The 21935-nt window shown below is 34.9% G+C and overlaps 3 protein-coding genes across 4 annotated transcripts; 2 read left to right on the plus strand and 1 right to left on the minus strand.

The window, feature by feature from the left end:
• Positions 1–1834: 1834 nt before the first annotated feature.
• On the plus strand, positions 1835–9157 carry LOC144572080 (S3 self-incompatibility locus-linked pollen protein). The gene is made up of 14 exons (XM_078321480.1): positions 1835–2178; positions 2724–2786; positions 3470–3859; positions 4100–4181; positions 4471–4532; positions 4830–4924; positions 5546–5625; positions 5995–6078; positions 6543–6659; positions 6915–7000; positions 7298–7404; positions 7797–7888; positions 8000–8076; positions 8531–9157. The coding sequence occupies exons 1-14, from the start codon at positions 2014–2016 to the stop codon at positions 8945–8947; spliced, it is 1917 nt and encodes a 638-aa protein (XP_078177606.1). The 5' UTR covers positions 1835–2013; the 3' UTR covers positions 8948–9157.
• Positions 9158–12264: 3107 nt separating this feature from the next.
• Positions 12265–15998, plus strand: LOC144572750 (uncharacterized protein At4g15545-like). 2 transcript variants are annotated; one of them, XM_078322423.1, is made up of 8 exons: positions 12265–12737; positions 13203–13271; positions 13566–13625; positions 13723–13783; positions 14192–14437; positions 14656–14698; positions 15477–15555; positions 15704–15998. In XM_078322423.1, the coding sequence occupies exons 1-8, from the start codon at positions 12462–12464 to the stop codon at positions 15791–15793; spliced, it is 924 nt and encodes a 307-aa protein (XP_078178549.1). In that variant the 5' UTR covers positions 12265–12461; the 3' UTR covers positions 15794–15998. The 2 variants fall into 2 exon arrangements, 1 of the variants encoding a protein (XP_078178549.1); XR_013517802.1 differs by having other exon boundaries at positions 12313–12737; positions 14646–14698; positions 15704–15761.
• A 112-nt stretch (positions 15999–16110) lies between these two features.
• LBD4 (LOB domain-containing protein 4) lies at positions 16111–19307 on the minus strand. Its single transcript, XM_078322424.1, has 2 exons — positions 18901–19307; positions 16111–16680 (listed from the first exon to the last, which is right to left on the minus strand). Exons 1-2 carry the CDS (start codon positions 19096–19098, stop codon positions 16291–16293), a joined length of 588 nt encoding a protein of 195 aa, XP_078178550.1. The 5' UTR covers positions 19099–19307; the 3' UTR covers positions 16111–16290.
• Positions 19308–21935: the final 2628 nt, after the last annotated feature.

Genomic DNA, 21935 nt, shown 5'->3' on the forward strand with positions numbered 1-21935 from the left:
AATTCATGTGATAAAAGGTTTTGGGAGTTCATGCACTATGAGTGCCTTCTCGAGGAAAGCCCAACTCATTACGTCAAAAGCCTTGGATAGGTCTGACTTCAAGCAAAAAGCTGACTGCCGGATGTTACTTTGCAAAAAAAAAAAGTGTAGAATTTCTCTCATGATTATGATCTGATCCGAAATCTGACGGCCCAGGGTGAAAGCTACTTGGTTAGGTTGAACCAGGTGTTGCAAGAGGGGTTTTAGTCGGTTTGCAAGTATCTTGGAAATGATTTTATAAATTACATTGCAATGTTAATCGGTCTGTAGTCTGTAACTTTCGTTGGGTTATCTGTTTTCGGAATCAAAATGACCTTGATATTTCCTGTGGTAGTACTGCCGTGGCAAAGAATTGATATACCTCATGTTCAATGATTGGCTTAAAGAAAGACAAGAAGATTTGTACAGATCTTGCATTTATACCGTCGGGACCCGCTGCCCGATCCGTACCCAAACTAACCACATAATAATCACCACATGATAAAAATTAAAATTGTGGGAGAATTTCATATATACCACTCAAAAACTGTGAAATTACGTATTTACCATTCAAATTTTTATAATTACATATTTACCATTTAAAAATCTAATAACTCACATATTTACCAATATAACTTTAGTATATATCAAATATGGATTTGGCTAATATGCTATGGGTAGCTAAGAGGCCTCCCGTGCTACGGCTTAATATTTGACTTTTCAAAATCCTAACGGTCGATCTGAACCGTTCATCTTGTTCTCCATATTAATATGTGTTTGGAGACCAAATTTTACATTTTTTGGAATTTTTTTACTATTATTTTAGATTTATTGAATATCGCTGTTTTTTATGGTCCAGATTTGCCTGAAAAACAACGATTTTCAATAAATCTAAAAAAATAGTAAAAAATTTTCAAAAAATGTAAAATTTGGTCTCCAAGCACATATTAATATGGAGAACAAGATGAACGGTTCGGATCGACCGTTAGAATTTTGAAAAGTCAAATATTGAGCCGTAGCACGGGAGGCCTCTTAGCTACCCATAGCACCGTAGCCAAGTCCATCAAATATACCCAAACACAAATTAATTATGTTTAATTTACCTAAAATTATAATTAATCAATGATTAACTTAACACCCTCTCTTTCTTTTATTAGAAGCCGTTCTCTTTTATATCCAATATAAAATATTAAAAAAGATATTCTAAATTAAGCCAATAACAAAACACAGATTCTCAAACTCAGTACTACTTTTGTAATGGATTGTAATATCATTGTCAAATTCAGCATGAGTTTTGAAAAAATTGGAGTGATTACCTTGTATTTAGATGTTTAAGCTGGAGCTGGATCCTAATATCCAGTCTGCTACCCCCTTCTCTCTAAGTTTAAGCGGGAGAAACGAGATGAGGAGAAAGTTTCAATAGTAATGAGAAAGTTACGTCCATAAAGACGGGAGAAAAATCTGTGCGCATAAAAAAAATGGGTGAGAAAATATTAAATAACTTATTAATTATATTTAAAAAAATATTAAAGTTGAATTAATCTTTTTTTTATTAATTAAATAAATATGAGAGTTATTAAATTTTTAGATAGTAAATACGTAACTATAGAAATTTGAACGGTAACACGTAATTTCACTATTTTTGAGTGGTACATGAAATTCTCCCTGCAATCCTTTGACATGACGCTAGCAAAGATTATTGTCTCAACTCACTCAACCGAGGACAGAATCAGTAATCAAGAAAATTCAGCACCGCGGGACACCACACACTCGTCGTCATCCACTGGTACTTGTCTCTTTCCGGAAACGAATAGCAAAATTACTGCGACCCGTTTCCCAAGAAAGCACAACAACAACAAAATAAATAAATAAATAGATGCAGGAAAGAAAAAGAAAAGGAAATCTCTCTCGTCTAGGGTTCAATTATCGGGCCTAACAAAATCCAGGAAAAAGGCCTTAAATTTTTCGAGAAGAGAGAGGGAGAGTGAGCAATCGATGGATCCAGAGCAGACCTTTCTACGCGTGCACGCGCGCCTCTCAGGAATGCTATCGCAGCTCCTCACGCCCCGAATCAGGCTGGCGTTGGAGTATGTATACTTTGGTGTTGCTGTTGCTTTGTTTTGCTTGCTAGTCGTGATGCACACGAATTTCGTACAACAGGTGAGGGACGTGCCTGTGAATTCTTGTTTCCTGGTGCTAATTGCGAATAGTGACTGTTCGGATGTATAATTTGTCTTGATCATTACCTTGACTAAATCAGTCGGTCCAAAGCAGTTATTGTTTGAACGTGGATTTTGCTTAATACAAGTGAAGTGGTTCAATTTTTTGTTGGGTATACAATTTGGTGCGGATGGACTTTAGCTTTTATCTTTCATACATACAATATGCTTCATATGGTATTATAGCAGTTAAATGTTATTTTGCTCGAGTTGCTAGGAGACATTGTAATCTCTAAGCAACAATTGAGCTCCCAGCTGACCTGGATCAGGCATTCAAGTGCATAGAAAAGGTTAAAGAAAATTTTAAACGACATCCAAAATCAAATTGGAGATTTGAGACAAGCTGCTGGTCCCGAAGCTTAATAACTGCTTCATATATCAACAATGTCCTCGAATCCATTCTATTCGTAACAAGTTACAATGTTTCTTTAGTTTAAATTTTACTATTTTTATCTAATGCGGGTTTATTAATTTTGTCATGCCAAGCCTGGATGCTCAAGCGAGTTTACAGGAATTGAGTTTACCGAAGCTCAACTTGTCCAGATTAAGGTTAGTGCAAAGTGCATCTCTAATTATTTACAGATTTTACATTATGATGATCAACAAATTGTGTCCGTGTCGTGCTGTCATTTTAGTACAGAAATGTGCTGTCATGTTACATGATACTGATGTTGCTTTGACTGAGGTTAGATGGGTCACCATATTGTTTGTTTGATGTTGTTTATAAAATATGTTGAATTGTCTTTCATTATTTCTTGGCACCAAGGGTAAACTGTTTGTTAAATTGAGTCTCCAATTCCATAAAGGACTTTTGAAATCAATTGGTGGAACCGATCTAAACTTGGTTATACTGTTTTCCTGTTGTTTTTACTTCTATGTAAGCGCACAAAATCATATGACTGTGGTACACCTCAGATAGGCTCGATGTCGACCAATGGTCCTATTTACTATTCAAAACTCTTCTCATGCAAGTAATTTGGAAAATAAATTGAGTTATATATATCTATCTATCAGTCTACAGTTCTTTTTTTTTTGTCATGCAATTTTGGTCCAGTTGGATCCTGTGCTCAATTGAGAGTTAATTGAAGCAAAAATCATTTAAAAGAATTGTGCATCGGTTGAGCTGTTGACACTTAATTTAGCCTTAGTTGCACATCTAAATAAAATTGGGCTGAACGTGTGCCATACTGTGAATTCTTGTGAATTTTACAAACCATTGAAACATATATTAGATAACTGGAGGCGGTCTTTGGGCGGTAAGTGGTATTGATCAATTGTCAATCGCCTCAACCCATGCAATATCATCAGAGCTGAATGCTGATGAGTTCACATTTCTGACGACCAAGTTCTGGTCCAACTGGATTGGATCTGGGGCCCGACGAAGCAAGGTCATCTTCAGGCCATGGAAGGCTGAGAAGGAGTTCCTTGAACAGTCCCAGACACAACAGCAGGAAATCAACACTGGAAATGGTGGCACTGGTGGCAGCGAAGATGGTAAAGCAACGGTTGATAGCACTGATATTAAAGCAGCAGTAGCACATTTCATGCATAAATGGTGCAGACGTGTTGTCTCTCTCTGGAGGAATGGGGTGAATGCTGTGGCCCAGATGACCCAAGTCATGGTAAGATATTGGCATAGTAAAAATCTCAAAATGACCTTATGATCTTGTTCCCCAAAACAATAAATTAATAGTGCATAAATATTGATACTTCAACTACGAAAGAATATTGGCATAGTAAAAATCTCAAAATGACCTTATGATCTTGCTATGATATAACTTTTTGCTCGTCTTTTATTAGTTAATTTTGTACTGCTTTTCCTTTTCAAGTGGAATTAACTTGTTTGGCATTGCTTTGGACAGAGCAGTCTAACTTGGAGGGGGTTTCTTGATGTTTCGTGGTCATATAAACTATTCCGTGCTGCTCATGTTAAATCCTTCATAGGTAAACTAGATTGCAATTGGCTAAAGTGTTACTGATAACTCTTTTTAAGTATTGCCTCATTCAAACACAATGAAGTTCACAACTGATGTATAAATGAAAAAAGCTATAAATTGTTGCAATATCAGGGCTGGTACAGTTGGTTTGATACCTGTACATGAGCCAACTAGAGGTAGGAACCATGTTGAGTACTACTGTGCAGGTTGCGTTTAGAATTGACAAAAATAGTTTCAGAACTTTTGTTATACCAAAATTGTCACTTTATTCTTATCTGTACTTGTGGGTTTTATAGTGCAATGGCTAGAGAGAAGAAGTAAAGCATTTGAGCCAACCTATCTTTATGCTGTTGAAAAGGTACTATAAATTCAGTTAGTCTGTAATTTGCTACGTTGAAAGTAGAATTTGGGGTGGGGGGTATAAAGAGCGCTCAATTATTAATGCACAAATAATGCTCCTAATATAATTTATTCTCACAATTTCTGTTCATTACGAAAAATTAGTTTTAAGAAAATTTGACCAATTCAACCTTATGGAATAAAATAATAGAATCCAAGAGAGAGAGAGAGAGAGGTGTCTGTAACTTCGATGGTACTTGCACTCTTTGTATTTTGCCTGTTTGCATGACCTATCTTCAGTTTTTTCTCCACATAGGGTTACTTCCTGCTTTCAGAAGGCGTCAAAACTCGGCACGGTATTAAAACTGTCAACGTTACAATATCGGCCCAAAATTCCTGTTTTGGAAACAGGTTATCATTATTAAGATTTTTACAGATTTTAATGTCTCATGGATTACTGATTAACATGTTTACAAATAATGGCCCAATTCTTTAATGGCCCAATTCTTTCCCAACTTATCAAAGTAATTTTTTTTGTTGCAAATTAGAACCTCTAGTTACATGTTTGCGAATAACAACTAACATGCTCCTGTTTCTAATCTACCTTGTTTGTATGTAATTTTGAGCTATTCAAGAATGGCAAGTCAGAAAAAAAGAAATTCTATGTTGCAGCTTTTATACATTGCCTCCGGACGTCCTTTATAACTAGATAATTTGTCTGTTTTTGGAAACTAACACCTTTAACACAAGGACTGTTTTTTTTCCTTGAATTTGGTTCAACATAAGATTGGAACAACCATGAATGCTTTACTAGGATAGGCCAAAATTACAAGTAGTTAATGTAGCATTTTTCATACACTAGTTAGTATTGTAAAAGCAAATAGACTTGTTCGTCTGTGAAACTGATTGAATTTATTGATCTTTAGATTGTAGTTTTTTTATGTCTATTTGCGAAGACTATTATGACCTCTAGTGAATTGAGAAGACTATTATGACTGTTTGCATCTTACATATCTTTGCATCCTTTTTCAGGTGGCAACAGCTTTTGATAAACAGCCTTGTTGGATATGATACTATTCTCACAAATAGTCTTCTCAATTCACCTGGCCAAGGTAATAGCATTATTGACTGTTCTTCTTTGAGAATGCTATTTTGACTGACTTGTTCTGTCTTAAACTTTGTGTTAACAAATCATTTTTCTTTATATCACAAGTCTTAATATTCTTTAGTTTCCATAGCGTAAGGTTCATACATGATGAACTCTTTTTTAGGTGCAATCAGCCACTAGATGAAGAATATATGGCCATGAATGCAAAGTTCATTAAGCCTGAACAACCCTGAATATTTCATTGTATTTTAGTTTGTTTTATTTTTAACTTGTAATTTGGGACAGAAGTCAGGAGATTATAAATGACCATGAAATAGCCTATTTACTTCTTTTGTCCACTTAATAATATAATAACCCATGAACATGTCAACAGGTTATCTTTACAACTTTCAGACGAAGGAGTTCTATGATCTCAGTTATGGGCATGAACCGGCAGTGGGCCCCTCCAGGTTTGGAGGTAATGCATAATAGTACAGTTCTGCCTGTTGACAGATTATTAGTGTCTTCATGCACCTGTTTGATTGCTAGTTTGCTTTGATTTTTTTTGTTGTTGTTGTCATTGTTGTTGTATTGCCCAAACAAGTGTAAATTGAGGCCATATTACTATTCCATGGGGCATAATTGAACACCCGAGGGTTAATTTATATCGATTTGGATTATACCAAGGCTGAATTGCAAATTCAAAACCAAAAGAAGATAATCTGGGTTGCAGTACTTGTTTCTCACCAGATTAATCAATTTGGTTAGGATTATGCCTGGTAAGTGCTGGTCAGCATTGAGGCTTATCATCCCAAATCCATTTCTATGAAGGACAATGTTGCAATTTTATAAAAACTAGATTGCAATTCTTTGCTTACATAGGTTCGTTACAGGCTTGTCATATCTTATGTGATACACATATTATGTATATTGAAATGGCAGATTACTTTGTTACCAAGTGTGGGGTGCTTATCATGTCTCTGTTTGTATTCTTCACGACCACCATGTCAGTCTCTTTCACTCTCAGAGAGACCCAGTCACGCATGCTTAAATTCACAGGTTTGTTGTTCTACCCTGAAGGGCTTGATCACTGTATACATATTATGTATAATGAAGTATGCATGAAATCATTACAATTGATTTTGCCTGATTAAACCTCAATTAAACTCAATGGAGCCTCATTTAAAGTGCAGTTGAGCAACCTAAAGAAGATAAACCAAGTGAAATTGATAAGAATATAAATAAAAAACTTCTAGGATACCCTGCTTCCCGGATATGCTTCAGGGTGATCTTATCTATCTAAATAAATTTCAGTGCAGCTTCAACATCATGCCCGCCACCGACTCCCTACCTTTCAGTTGATTTTTGTACATGTCATCGAGTCTTTGGTTTTTGTTCCTGTGAGTAAACCCTCTCCTCCCTCTCTCTCTCTCTCTCTCTCTCTCTCTCTCTCTCTCTCTCTCTCTCTCTCTCTCTCTCTCTCTCTCACGCGCACACAGTTTCATACCAAGGTCTTCTGGTCTTCTAGTGCTTGGCACTGTGCCCCATGTTGGTCTACTCTTAACTTACATTTTTAATAGTACTTTTCTTTTATTTCTTGCCCATTTGTTGATTGTCAGAACCTTGCAAACCAGCTGATGTTGATTTGTTTGATCATTCCTTTTTTTAATTTGATCTTCTTTGTGGCATTATTGCAGATAATGATTGGGATATTGTTCTTCCTTTTTGAGTTCTATGATGACCAAATGCTGGCTTTCCTTGTTTTAACACTTGTATGGCTCTGTGAACTGTTTACTATGATTAGGTATTCCTTTTTTTTTTTTCCTAATTGGAATTTACTATGTATGCTTGAGTCAGCTGCTTTAGTTCCAAGGATAATATGATACAGGGTCACTAAGAAGTACTAATGTCAGGTTTCCTAAAGCACTGGTTTGTTAGTAATTGGATTTGTTTGGATATAGAGTAGAGACTGAAATATATATTATGATATATAAAATTAAAGAAAAATAAAAGCTGAGAATAAACTTTGTTCAGTAAAAATGAGGTAATGGAACAGTACAAATATTTTACAGATGACTCGTATATTCTGTTGCAACTTGATAGTCTGGTTTTGGATATGCCATGTAGCAGTGAATGTTGCTTTACATTTTAACTTTGCCAATGAAGTATCTTAATTTTTTAGGGTTTGTTATGCAGTGTACGTACATCAATATCGATGCAGTTCTTCCCTCGGTTCTTCCTTCTGTATTTTCTTGTTTTTCACATCTACTTCTTTTCCTATGCCTATGGTATGTTTGTTGTGTTTTTATTTTATTTACTAGGACATGACATCCATTGGTATCAAGATTATCTCTTTTACAATTTCTTCTAAATGCACCTTGGTGTTTGTTATCTTGCAGGATTTTCATATTTGGCCTTCTCTGCAACTGCCGCTTTTATGCAACACTTGATTTTATATTTCTGGAATCGCTTTGAGGTATTTTGTTCCTATAATTTACTCAATTTCTAGCAACTATTTACAAAGTTGCCTTCAATTCATGTTCTCTCTAATTTGCAATCAACACCTTTTGAAAAGTTTGCAAAAGACAGTCAATTGTTGGATTACCTTTTGTTAAAGATACACTTTCTTTAAAATGAGGCAGTTTTAGCCCTTCTCATCATGCCCTTTTTCCTAGGCGATAAAACTTGGGTTAAGCCATTAGGCTCAGACATTTGGTATCAAATTTATAATCTGGCTGAGGTGCAACTTTCTCGACCTAATTCTTGATACAAATAAGTCAGGTTCATTACAGTCACTTTTGCCTGCTTGACTTTGTTTTAGAAAGCCCCTGAATGGCCAATTTGTTGTTTGCTACTATGGAAATGTCTTGCATTTAATGTGCCAAAAGCCTTGCATCTTTTGCCTGTTCACAATTTGAATTTAACATCAGGTCCCAGCCCTTCAAAGGTTTATCAGGAGTAGGGGCCAGCTACAACAACCTGGTGGGGTACACATTACTTCCTCTACAATTTACACTTCTACAATTCAAATTGCACGAGTAAACATGAGAGAACAGCCGCCTGTTGCACCACCTAACAATCCCCAGTTAGGGTCTGGCCCCGAGCTTGAACTGAGCCCAGATCAGGCCCATCACACTGAACAGGCAGCTGTAGATGAACATGTGAATGTGCCTCCAGGGGGATCCAATAACCCATTAAACCCATTTGGTTCCCTCTTGCTTTGGTTGCTTGGGGGTGGTGCCTCGGACGGAATTGTTTCATTCTTTTCAATGTTTAGAGATATGCGGGACCAACCTCAAGAGTTTAATGCCGACCCTCCTCAGGATGAAAATGCACAAGTTACGTGAAGTGGAATAGTGACAAATCTGGATAATGTAAATCTAACAAGGTGCTAAATGTCATATATGTAATAAGTCGGTGATCGATCAGCTTTCAATTTTTGTTTTAGTTAGTTTCAGTAAAGCAAGGTGCATTATTTCACTACCTATGAGATGTAAATTATGTAATGGATGCATAATTTGATCATGCTGCAAATAGGGTTCCCATTTTGTATAGAACCTTTTTTGATGGTTTCAAGTCCTTTGTAATTTGTATGCTCGGAATTGAAGATGTTTTGCTTATGTTAGTGTTTTCGTATCATCTATTTGGACCCATGCTGATTTATTAGAGAGGAAGTTGAAAGTTCTTCTTGAAGCCCGTTCTGGGCCGCTAGTATTATTTGGCAGGGTCTACGAGTGAGAATGGTTTGTGTTCGTTAATTCACTGGAAATGTCTAATTATCTATCAGTAGCATGCAAATGTCGGTTGACTACCGGGTAGCAATTTTTTACTTTTAAAAGGTTTTGTATATTTGTTCTACCCAATCAGCTACGGATCTGCATAGAGCTAGAGAGGCCATCTGCCCTCTGGTTAATTTTGTTTTTTGTTTGTCAACAATATGCTTTTATTTAGACTTTTTTTCAGAAAAAAAAAATATAAAATTATATCTATCAAAATGCTGGCTCTGCTAATAGATAGATTTAGCCGTCCATGTGTGATGTGTCTATACTCTATAATCATCAGGTAACCATAATGCCCGCAGATCGAATATCTGATCACAACATGCATTTTTTACCTGCAACTATTTCAGATTGATACTACATTCTTACACATCTTTGTATGTATCTAAGAAAATACACGGAGAATTACCTCTAATCTAGCCAATGTACTGTAAATGGGTTACATTAATAATGACCTAACGTGATATTTTTGGCAATATTTTTTAAAATTAAATAAAGAAAAACTTATAAAAATTGAAAAATAATTATGGAAATGTTGTTGGCCAGATTTAAAACAATTTAAGTATCACTTGATGATTTATTTAAGATCGTTATAATATAGACCAGAGTTGATTTCAAATCGTTTGATAAACAACAAAAACTATATCAAGTTCCATCATTTTTTATATGCTTGTATAGATATACTATAGATTATATTTGAAATATCTGATTTCAAACCTAAATGTTAAGTTTTTATGATTATTAATACTGTAAGTTAGCAATTGTCAATGATCCTAAACTAAATAAAGATCCATTTTCTGTAATAAAATTAACGCAACTAGTATAGCAGAAACGGGGAGCATACACAAACTTCTCACAGATTTATACGCTCTTCTGTGTACTCTGTCCCACCCCCTTTTTTTTTTTGAAGTGGGATCCACTTACATATTTGAAAGTTACATAATTTGATGTTGTGATTTTCAAAGTCCAAATAATTGATCCAAACCGTTAAACATGACCTCTATATTAAAATGTGGAGTAGAACTAGGGTATTCTTAAGTTCACCAAGTTCCTTAGTGAACTCAAATCTAAAACCCGTTAAATCGGCTTTAAATGACGAATCCGAACCGTTGAAACCTGCCTACCTTACGAGTGATGCGTCTACATGTGAAAATTGTAAACATTTGAATTAATTTAGTATAAAGTCAAACAATAAAAAAACTTAAAAAAAATATAAATGCATTAAAATTAATTTATTAACCTTCTAATTTTGACTGATTGACTTTATGCTAAATTAATTCGAATGTTTAAAATTTTCACATGTAGACACATCACTCGTAAGGTAGGTGAGTTTCAACGGTTCGGATTCGTCATTTAAAGCTGATTTAACGGATTTTAAACTTGAGTTCACCAAGGAGCTTGGTGAACTTAAGAACACCCTAGTTCTACTCTTAAAATGTGCTGTAAGATCAAATTTTACATTTTTTTGAATTTTTTTTTACTATTTATTAAGTATTTTACCAGACTGTTACTTTTAGACAATTCTAAAACACTGAAAATGACATTTTTGTAAAATACTTAATAAATAGTAAAAACAATTTAAAAAAATGTAAAATTTGATCTCCAAGCGCATTTTAATATAGATACCATGTTGAATGGATTAGATCGACTGTTTAATTAGACTTTAAAAATTGTAAAATCGAATTGTTGCAAGATGTTGTAACTTTTAAATGTTGTAAGTGTATCTCTCTTCTCTCTCTCTCTTTTTAATCTTTTTTAAGGTTAGTTGGCAATAACCAACTGATCATTGCATTAAAAACAAAATGAAAGTCACAAAGAAATACAAATAACATTTTTTATCTGAAAGGAAATAAAATGAATATATATATATATATATATTTACATTAACCCGTTTCGAAGCACTGACAACATGCAAATCATCTTTGAATTTTTTCATTTACCTCTGCCACACTGAAAAAATTCATCTATTCCTTTCACAGTGCAACTTGCTCGCCTCTAGTTTTTGCTCAGATTGGCGGTTCTGTAAGAAAATACTACTACAGTAAGTAAAAATTATTATTATTATTTTATTTTTATTTTTTTTGGTAAACACCATGCCAGATTGCCAGTATCACTTTTTCACTCGACAAAATCCACGCCGAACCCAATACAGTGAAAACTTCTAGAACCCCCATCGGTACGAAAACTATAAATACAACTCTCAAGTCTCAACATATACCGAGGTAAATAACTGAAAAAGAAGTAACCGCAAATTTTGTACTTCGAAATATTAATTAACCATCACCAGCACCAGCGGAAATTTTTTATTGATAGAAATTAATAAAAAAGTTGAAACAGAAATAGAAAGAATACATAAATTGTAATATTGATAGAAAGATCGGTAAAATTTATACCGATCTTTCTATCAATATTACAATTCATGTACTCTTTCTATTTCTCTTTCAACTTTTTTATTAATTTCTATCAATAAAAAATTTCCAGCACCAGCAGTTCAAAATTCAAACCGCACTGGAGGAAGCGAAGGCACTCTGCCAGTCTCCAATATGATTCGCGTCTTGTTTTTAATCTGACGGCAGTAACATTACAGCATCTTATATCCGTGCTTCCTCTGCCAATCCAACGGTCAAAATGGGAGAAGTAGCTACTTCAAATCCAACACGACTGCCACTGCCAGATAAGCAGAGCGCGATGGCTATTTTGGTTTTAGGCGCTAAAGCGGCCCCAATTTTTGAATTTCAGAAGGGCAAAAACTAAAAAGGCCTAAACCCAACAACGGAAACAAAATAATTTTTAAAAACAGCGGTCCCGGTCCCAGTAGCAGATCCCAAATTCAATTCCTTTTTAATCTAAAATAAGTTTCGTTTTTTTATTTCCCCATTGTAGTAGCGTGGTCCCTCAACGCCTCGCCTCAATCTCGCTAAGCTAGCAAATGAGAAGCGCCAATTTCACCTTTATCATTTTCTCAAGTTGAAATAGCTCCAATTTCAAAGAACTTAAATTTCCCCCACCTCAAAGCTCAAAATTCTCAACAGAACAGATCTCATCTCTCCTCAAAACGACCCAAAATAAGAGGAAAACAAAAATGGCACAAACTGGAGGTAAAGGGGAAGATGTTATACCAGGAGAGTTGATGGCAGTGATGCCGCGGGACCCGCACGAGCAACTGGATCTTGCAAGGAGGATCACCAGCATGGCGATCGAGTCGCAAGTGTCTCAGCTGGAGGCCGAGGTAGTGCACTTGAGGGACAAGATGAGTGAGAAGGACAGAGCCATATTTGAGCTGAAAGAGAGGCTGATGGAGCTTGATCAGTCTTTCAAGAAGGCCGATGGACGGCTCAGATCTGTTCTTGAGGAGAATGTCAGTGTCTTTCTTTCTTTTTTCAAATTGTTACCCATCCTAACTAACATAACAATTTTCGATTACATGTATCCTTGCATACCAAACCCAAGTTATACAACTGCCAAAATGATAGCTCACTCAATTTAACAATGACCTTCACCGATTAGAAGGACAGTGAACAAACCAATCCTAAAAAAGGCCAAGTAACAGTTTATTCATCCTGATTTTACACAAACTCACAAAAAAAGAAATTGATTGTAGAAGGGCAAAAGAGCAAAGCTTTATTATTATTATTTTTTGGGGGGGGGTCAGTTGGCGAATAGCGCAACTTTAATTAGTAATGTACAATTCTCATCACACTAATAATCTGTGGTCCTCCAATAAATTTACACAGAGCAATTCCTATTGTGCATAGGTGATTTTCTAATTAGGTTAAATTTCTAAACTGTAAAGTTTGTTGTTTTGGGCATGTGTATTTTATAGATTATGATTTGTAAGGAAAGGGACTCGTTAGCTCAGACATCTAAGAAGCTAGCTCGCGATGCTCAAAAGGTACATTTTTATTGTTTTAATATTGTTGTTTTCAAGATAATTGCTCCTCCCTTACATGGTTAATTTTGTTTCTGTTACCACAAAAGCAGCCCACTGATTAAAATTTATGCTTCATTAGAAGTTTGTTTGTTTCCATTATGTTCCTAACCTTTGATAAACTTGTAAATCTAACCATCTGTAATCGTGAATTATTTATTGAATTTAATTATTTCGTATTGCATACAAGTCTAATTTAGCTAATGCAAGTGTGGCAATCAAAGATAATTCCTAACTAGAACTCTTTAAATTTGGCAGTTGGAGAAATTCAAGCGGCAAGTAATTCAGACATTACATGAAGACAGTCCATCTTTTCACGTATGCATCTATCAACTTCTTATTGCTTCCTGAAACTTCATTACTTCAATTTTTCAAGTGAGGTTTTCTGATGTTTACCTCTTGATTTCACTTTCAGAAGGAAGCAATTGATATCACAACTTGTGATCAGTTGAGCACTGAAGTATCAATAGATGGAGGTGCTAGCACTTTTCTTGGCTACTTAGCCCATCAATTTTTTTTGGGATAAATCTCTGTGACACTTAAATTTTGAATTTTTCTGGGCATTTGCAGACACCAATTAATGTTAGATCACACCGTCAACTGATGAATAAATTATATTATTTGACAACTCTTTTGTACTCCATAACAAGGCTATTTTTCTTTAATTTGAGTCCAAACTTCCAGAATAAACAAAACTAAGAGTCAATAAATTATCAGAATAATGAATTTGAACTCTTTTAAGTTTCTAATCTGGTGATATTTTACAAGGAATGCTATAGGGGGAAATTGACCATTTTATCATGAGTTATTTTTATTTTATGGCCCAGTTCACGAAAAATGTTCTGTGTATAATTGCAAATAAACTGTATTGATTCTTCGTGCAGGTGCAAGAAAAGATATTCGAGATTTTTCAGCACTGAGCTCAGTACGGAAAATCAGGTCTACTGCTGGATTCCCAAGAGGATCAGTCTCAGCCATTGGATCGCCAAAATTGATACCAAGCTCAGGTGCCACATCACCAACTAACAGACCTCATCCGGAGTTGCGTGTGGCGATGACGCCATGGCACAACCCCTCGAGCAAGCGCTCTTCAACTGTCGGCTCGCCAACTCGTGCCCGGCCAATCTCAGGTCTAAAATTGTATAAAGCGTGTAGAAATTACAATTACAACATCGGTGACGAATCACTCTTGCTCAGTATCGTTCCCAACTTTTGAATCAAATAACTACCTGCTTTTTTAAAAATGATCCTTCTATTTGTCAGAAAATTCAACAGCATCAAATATGAAAATTCTATAAATTATCTTCTTGGTTATTATTCTTTTTAATTTTACTTTAGCTTCTTTCAGGACATGCTCAAGTAGATGGTAAAGAGTTCTTCCGCCTGGCCAGGTGCGTTAGTATTTTTTATAAATTGTATTGTTAATAGATCCTAGGAACACCTGTTGGTGAATAAGGTACTGGCACTCAAATCTGACCTTACCAGTACTATACGGACTGTGATGTGGTCCATGTTGAGGGTTAACACTTCAATATACAACAGGAAATTGAGCTGAAAGTCTGAACAATCAGAAAAGAAAATGGATCTGTCTAGAAAATTTACCTCTATATGCAATTTATGTGGTGGTACAGTTCTGAACCTTCAATTGAGATTTGACATGCTGTCTAAAAAGTCATGGACCCTAAATGGCAAGTAGCAGATAGTTATTCTGGGTCTGGTACCTTACAGCATGTAACGGGTATTGTAATGGACCAGACATGTTTACTACATAATAGAGTTGGCCTATGCTGGTAGGTTTTGACTCTCAACATTTGTTGATTTTATAAACTGAGAAAAAATATTTTATTATATTTTGTGTATTTTTACAAGGTTTCATAAGTGCTATTTATATTACAAAGGCTCTTGTAGCCATTTATTGTACCATTGGCCCCTATTTCCATTTTCGCTATGCATTGGTACCAGTGTATCAATGTACATATACTTGATGATATGATCTTGGTCCTTGATCAATGATGAAACTATCTTATGAGATCATCTTTATTTTCAACAACATTCAAGCTTTAAGCTTCACAGAGCTGAACAAGTACAATATACTAAGGATACAGGTCTGGTACCAATTATATGCACCATTACTATTTAGCAATGTTAAATTTGCTATTCATTTTCCAGGACCCGTCTCTCATATGAACAATTTGGAGCATTTCTAACTAATATTAAGGAGCTGAATTCGCACAAGCAATCAAAGGAGGTTTTACTCCTGCTTTCTAAATTTTCCTTTAATTTTGCAAGGAATATCTGAAAGTGATAATTGAGTATAAACCTTAGTCCTGCCAGCTTTCAGCAGCTGGAATTTCATGAGAAATTTTTATCAGACATGAACCCTCCCTTTTTTGTAGGAAACCCTGAAGAAAGCACAGCAGATTTTTGGTTCAGAAAACCGGGATCTCTATCTATCATTTTACAGTTTGCTTAATCGTAACATGTGATGAATACTACAAGATGTCCCTCTTCCAGTTTTATCGAATACTACAAGAGCCTGGTTCTAAACTAGAAAAATTATATCACCAGTCATAAAATTTGTAATTGGATGGGTTGTATCTGCAATTGTTTTTGCAATCTTTGGTATAGTTGGGGCTTGATTGTTAATCTTTTGAGGCTATCTAGACCTTGCATCAGTGGCACACTGCACCATATGAGGTGTGCTTTCTAGTTGTCGCTACTTTTGGATACCCTTTGTGCAATCAATGTGAAGTATTGAAAGTAAAATGTACAAGAGTGATCTCAAACAAGAGTCACATGATCAGCAATCAATATGTAATAGCAAAATGACAATATTTCTTTCTCATGGCATCATCTTACTATACATTGATCTATTTCCAAAACACCCTATTATATTAGCAAACTCCTAGACTCACTAACAGAGTGTTGCAATTTTAAACTTGACAGCAATATGCAACCCAGAAAATCCAATTATGCCTTTACGTTAGCAAGACCACATTGGGCTGTCCAAATTGGTTTGATCCACAACTACATCCAAATTATACATAGCTTTGAAATTAGCATCACACTCGACTAATTTTTGTGAAGACATGCCTGATGAATCTGTGCTAACAGTACCACCCTTGCCAAGACCAATGTAAGTATTGTTTTGCAGTGTTTCATGCTCTAGTTGGTGCGCTAGATAAGCTGCTTGCCGCATGCGGAGATTTACCATCTCAGCTTGGGCTAAGGCTAATTGAGCCTGGAGAGATTCAACTTGGTGTTGCAGGGATGAGATTGCACCGACGCAACCATAGATTGGATCTCGTACACGTGCATTTGCCTCATAGACTAGGCTGCTAACTGCATCTCCTCGGTGTTGCACTGGTATCTCCTAAAAATCCATCATAAAAATATTCAAACTGATGTCAAAAGGTTTAGTTTGCTAAGAGAATCTTAATTGCTTGCCAAGAAGGAAAATGAAGTCACCCATCTAACACAACTGCTTGTCAAATAAATAATCCATTTTACCAGTGTATAATTTTTTTGAAAGGGGATGCAACTTCCAACCATTTTCTGTCTCAACTTTCTGTGCAATATACAATTTTCTATATATTCATATAATTTTAATTAACTTGGTTCATATTTGGACAATTCTTTGATTGCATCTTTTTGTTAAGACTATATATCAAGGGGATAATAGTTCTGGTTCTATATTAGGATATGTTTAGAGTTGTGTAAAACAAATGGCATTAAATGAAAGTGAAATGGTTCTTTAATTAATATCCTGTTTGGGAAAACCTGAAATAAATAAAATCTAGCTTTTAGTTGCACTGTAACACAGCCCCAACTTTTTTATTACTTTTAAATCCAGCTAACTTGTGCTTTTATCTTTCGGTGAGCTTTTATTAACTGTGACTGCTTCCTCTCACCCAACAAAAGCAAGGCCACTCATTTCCTAGAAAGAGATTTTGCCATTTGCATTGTTCCACTTTTCTATGGAAGGAAGAAGCCTAGACAAGACGTGATAATTCTAGAAGGAGAGAGGGGAAGTTGAGAGCACGAAACTAATTGTATTAATCTGGTGTGATTTGATTACAAACAAATACATGGAACATATATAATATTTTCTGTAAACATGTTCAACTAAATAGCTCCTATCTATCACGTGGAATATTTCTAGCAGTAACTTAAGTACTTAACTGATCAACACTCTTTATTAACATTTGAATATATAAAATCCTAAATACGGATTCTGAGCGTAGGTCGTATTTTTTATCAATGAATTTATTTAAATTTATCTATAATAGAGGACTTGGATAAAGTATGTTATATTTTACCACAACATCGATCTGTAGAGCACAACAAATTTAAGAGCTTGTATATATTTTTGCAACACCATTAAAATTTATTGAGAAAATCTGTTATACAGGATATGGAAAAATTATGCTAAAATTTGCCAAAGCATTTGTAGTGTATAATAACTAAAATCAGGGACAGAGTCTAACTTTCTTACTATAAGGTCAATCGTGAAAAAAAGTCGATTACAAAAAAAAATTCATGCTCTAAATGTAATCAATTTTAGAGTCCAATAATATTTTACTCTAAATTATATAGAAAACGGTACATAAAGTATAATTTTTTGAAAAAAAAATAGAGTCAATTAACCCCATTACTTCTTACTCCGCCTCTGACTGAAACACTTGTAATTAAAAAAATAAATTCAGTAACTTGGTTTTTCTATTTGATGACTAAATTGCAGTAATTCCTGAAATAGAGTACGATCAAAATTAAGCTTTATTTAATTAAAGGACAGGATACGGCTAGCGGAACTATAAAATAACTTATCCCTAGAAAAAGAATGCATGGGACATTAGAAATTAATATTCAGTAATTTTCACCAGATCATAATTGTACTACCAAATTATACAGTAAAGACATGATTTGCATCGAAGGTTAAATTAAGAGAACTGACACAATTATGTGATATACGAAATAAAAATTTCGCCGCCTAGGCGGGTAGGTCTGATTAAATAAGGAACTATGTAAGGCATCTCCAACATTCATTAAGAATAGTACTTTGTTTGTTAAGTGAAATTACGTAAATATTTATTGAAAAACTAACTATTTATAGAAAAAATTATGTAGATTCTGTAAATATTTATATCACTAACAATTATATTATATTTAATTAATTTAACATATCTTTTAAGTTAACATTGCAATAAGGGATGGGCGCGATAATATTTCCCTTTTTTTATATTCGGTAATCTTGATTTGTGAGTTTGACAGCATAATTATATTTTAACTTGATCTGTGCCAAAGTTTGACTGTCTTCATGTATACAGTATACATAATGCATTTCTTTTATATAAGAATAGACCCAATTGTCAGATTTTAAGTTGATTTTAATTGGGGATTTCAAGTTGAATGCCTGAAGAAGTGCAGATCGAGTACGTCAAATAATCTTAACTCGTTTAAAGGATAAAATATCAGCACAATATGTTGGGAATAAAATTTACTGCTTGGTGTTCAGTTAAATATTTATAATGTAAGTTGAATAAAATTTAGCAGCTGAAGTAGTAGTTAATTAGTACAAGTAAAAGATGAAAACCTGAAGGAGCTTGCTGACATTGCTGGCACCAAAAACCTTGTGAACTGTTGCAAATTTGAGAGGTTCTGATGCCGGGAAATACGGCGCGAAAACGCAGTCATGAGCGCATCTCCGTCGCAAAAGCTTACACCCGGCACACGGCGATGACGACGCCAATCGACAATTCTGCCCTTGCTTCCTCCCTCCCATGTCTCTCATCCTATCCTATGCATGTCAATATGCCACTCTCTATCCCTCTCTGTTTCTCTTTTGACAACACACTCCCTTGCTCTTTTGGATGTTATAATTTTTCTTTGGTAATATGTGTGATCTTAGATTCTTCTAAAGAAGGTTGTAAGATCTTTGAAGGGTTGATTGTAGTTTGTGGTAGACTGGCAGTGAAGTGGGGCTTTTGAGGGGTTTATACAAGGAGTCAAGGACCAAAAAGTGACAGGCAGTAAGGACATGACAGGATAAGAGCTGCAATAGGTAAAGGAACTGGGTAAAACTTAAAAAAGTAAAAGAAACATTTTTTTTTTTTTTGAAAAGAAAAGAAGAGTGGTGAAAAGTAGTTGGATGTAATTGAAGCAAGAGATGTGAGATGAGATGAGATTTTTGGTAGACAAGAACATCCAACATGACATGATGTTTTGTACAAAAGAGTATTACCGTGTTTGTGTGTATCAATCTAAAAGATTTCGTTTCTACTACTGACAGTACTATTGTTAGTTTTTTTTTTTTTGGGAGACTGTACTATTGTTAATTGATTTATTTGTTTATTAGATAGATAAAATTGTAATAGAGGTGGGGGGATTGGACTGCTTAGAATGGTTGTCTACTTGCCTTTTTGTCTCTATTTCTACTTTGTCTGATTGTCTCTTGGGACTTTATAATTAAAGTTGTGTATATTTTAATAATTATGTTTTTGCTGGTAGAAACTTTTGGTCAATGAACAGTGAGGCACTGCAGGTGGTTCATAAATTTGTATGCATGATCTCCTTCACAGTAGTTCACTATAAATATAATCCCTGTCCCTGATATGACATTTTTATTAGATTATAAGATGCTTTAACATGGTTTATTAATTAAATCGTTTGTCTGCACCGTCTTGTAGTACAAAAGTTGGACTTCTCCTAATATATTATTTAAAGTTCCTTCAAATAATAACTCAAATTTTAAACCCATAAAGAAGCAATATTGTTGGCGATCATGCAAGATTTGAAGATACAATAACTCGAGACACTTAGCAGTATATGTATATGCTATGTGTAATTTTATAAACACGTGCAACCAATGTAATGAAAAAACACCGATCAAGGAAATAATTTATCTGCCAATTTAATCTCAAATTCTAACATTATCAGAGCAAGAATTTAAGAATTTAAGAAAATGATAAAATATATTTATCGATCGAATTACGTCGTGCCGTATCGCTTCCAATGACAGATCCGCATTAATCGCTGATATGTTTTATCGCAAATTAGTAAATTACACATCCCCATCTGGTCTTCAATTATTTATGTGCTTTGGCAGAAATATTTATTATAAATAGAGGTCAATTCATCCTCTTTAAGCTCTGCTGCCCTAGAGAGCTTTGCACAGAGAAAAAAAGCTGACTCAGAAGGTGAAAACGAAGATGGTGTTTTGAGAGTTGATTTGTAGCCGGTTTTTCCACTTTGCCTCTCCACCCACTTTTTTTGTCTGTTTGGTTCATCTTGTTTTATCTTAATTGAGCGGATGGCCCCGCTTAAGAGTTCCGCCGCTCATTGTCTTTTTTGTTCGTCTCGATTTTTCCGATTTGATTGAGGGTTTGTGAATTTATTCCACCCCGTAGTATCTACTATATCTATATGTGAATAAGGTATATGTTTTTTGGTTGTTTGTTGATGATGAGTTGGTCCCCTTCGTTCTCTCTGAGTAGTGACCGTCATGGTCCGGTTGATTTAGTTTGCGGTTCCGATTTCATTCAGTGCCATCTCGGCTGAGTGGTGACTGTCATGATTCGGTTTGATTCAGTGCCCTCTTCTTCTTGCTCTTGAGTGGTGACTGTCCCGATCCAGTTTGATTCAGTGCCTCTTGGCTGTGAATTCCTCTGGGTGGCGTCAAATTCGGAAAGAAGACGACGTTTCGTCCTCAAGGAAGAGCTCGACGCGGCGTAGTTTGCGAGCTATGCAACTCGAAGAAATTATTGTTGTGTCTACATTCTCATATAAGAAAACCGAAAGACATAGCAAATTAGATGAGTATACAAGTAGCTCAATATATAAATTTTAATATTTTTTAATTTAAACGAAAAAAACTTATGGAATAGCTACTTTGTAAATCATTGAATCAATGCAATCGCTTAAAGCTTTCAACAAAAAAAAAAAGATTCTCTTTTATTTTAAAAATATATTTATAAATAATGTAAAATTAATTCTTATTTACAGTATAAAAAGACCTTTATTCACAGGATAACAAAATTAATTCTATTTAATGTTGTATATTAATAAAAAAAATCGGAACCTTTTGTGGCAGTCATCATCTTATAGAAAGATATGAAAACAAACCAACGAGTAGTACAATTAAGATAAGAAAAATAGGACGTCCATCGGCACATCCGCACATGATAAAAAAAAGAAAATAAAATTTATATAATTAAAATAACATACATAATTAATTGCCATTGCGAAGCACGTTCGAATGTCTAGGCATTGGGGAGGGGGGATTTATGGGATCAGGAAAAACGGTCAACCGTCTCTTTTGAACAATCAACAGGCAACAGAGAAAAGATAGGGGCAGTTAGTGGCTATCCACATAGGTGTAGAGAATTCTCTACTTTCTGAGAAGCTAATAGCCTGGTCCGTACATTTCTATCAACTTACACAGAGAAAGAAACTCCATGTTTTTTTGACTTGAACGATGCCTAAGGGCTTTCATTCAAAAAAAAAAAAGACTTGAACGAATTACTTTTTAAACTAAATTGAGTAACTTTACTTTATCAAAATAGGTGGTTTAAACCCGGCTCAACCATTTCTTTCATTAGCTGCACTGGAAGACAATTAAAGTGGGTGTAT

Source organism: Carex rostrata, chromosome 20, assembly GCF_964058835.1.
Source record: "Carex rostrata chromosome 20, lpCarRost1.2, whole genome shotgun sequence".
Lineage (NCBI taxonomy): Eukaryota > Viridiplantae > Streptophyta > Magnoliopsida > Poales > Cyperaceae > Carex > Carex rostrata.

Bases quoted from the DNA above. Each gene is read 5' to 3' on its own strand.
- LOC144572080 (XM_078321480.1), top strand. From the start codon at position 2,014: ATGGATCCAGAGCAGACCTTTCTACGCGTGCACGCGCGCCTCTCAGGA. The intron at 2,179-2,723 runs GTGAGGGACGTG...TGTCATGCCAAG, and splicing joins ACACGAATTTCGTACAACAG to CCTGGATGCTCAAGCGAGTT. The intron at 6,660-6,914 runs GTTTGTTGTTCT...AATAAATTTCAG, and splicing joins ACGCATGCTTAAATTCACAG to TGCAGCTTCAACATCATGCC.
- LOC144572750 (XM_078322423.1), top strand. From the start codon at position 12,462: ATGGCACAAACTGGAGGTAAAGGGGAAGATGTTATACCAGGAGAGTTG. The intron at 13,272-13,565 runs GTACATTTTTAT...TAAATTTGGCAG, and splicing joins TAGCTCGCGATGCTCAAAAG to TTGGAGAAATTCAAGCGGCA. The intron at 15,556-15,703 runs GTTTTACTCCTG...CCTTTTTTGTAG, and splicing joins CGCACAAGCAATCAAAGGAG to GAAACCCTGAAGAAAGCACA.
- LBD4 (XM_078322424.1), bottom strand. From the start codon at position 19,098: ATGAGAGACATGGGAGGGAGGAAGCAAGGGCAGAATTGTCGATTGGCG. The intron at 16,681-18,900 runs GTTTTCATCTTT...ATGGATTTTTAG, and splicing joins ATGTCAGCAAGCTCCTTCAG to GAGATACCAGTGCAACACCG.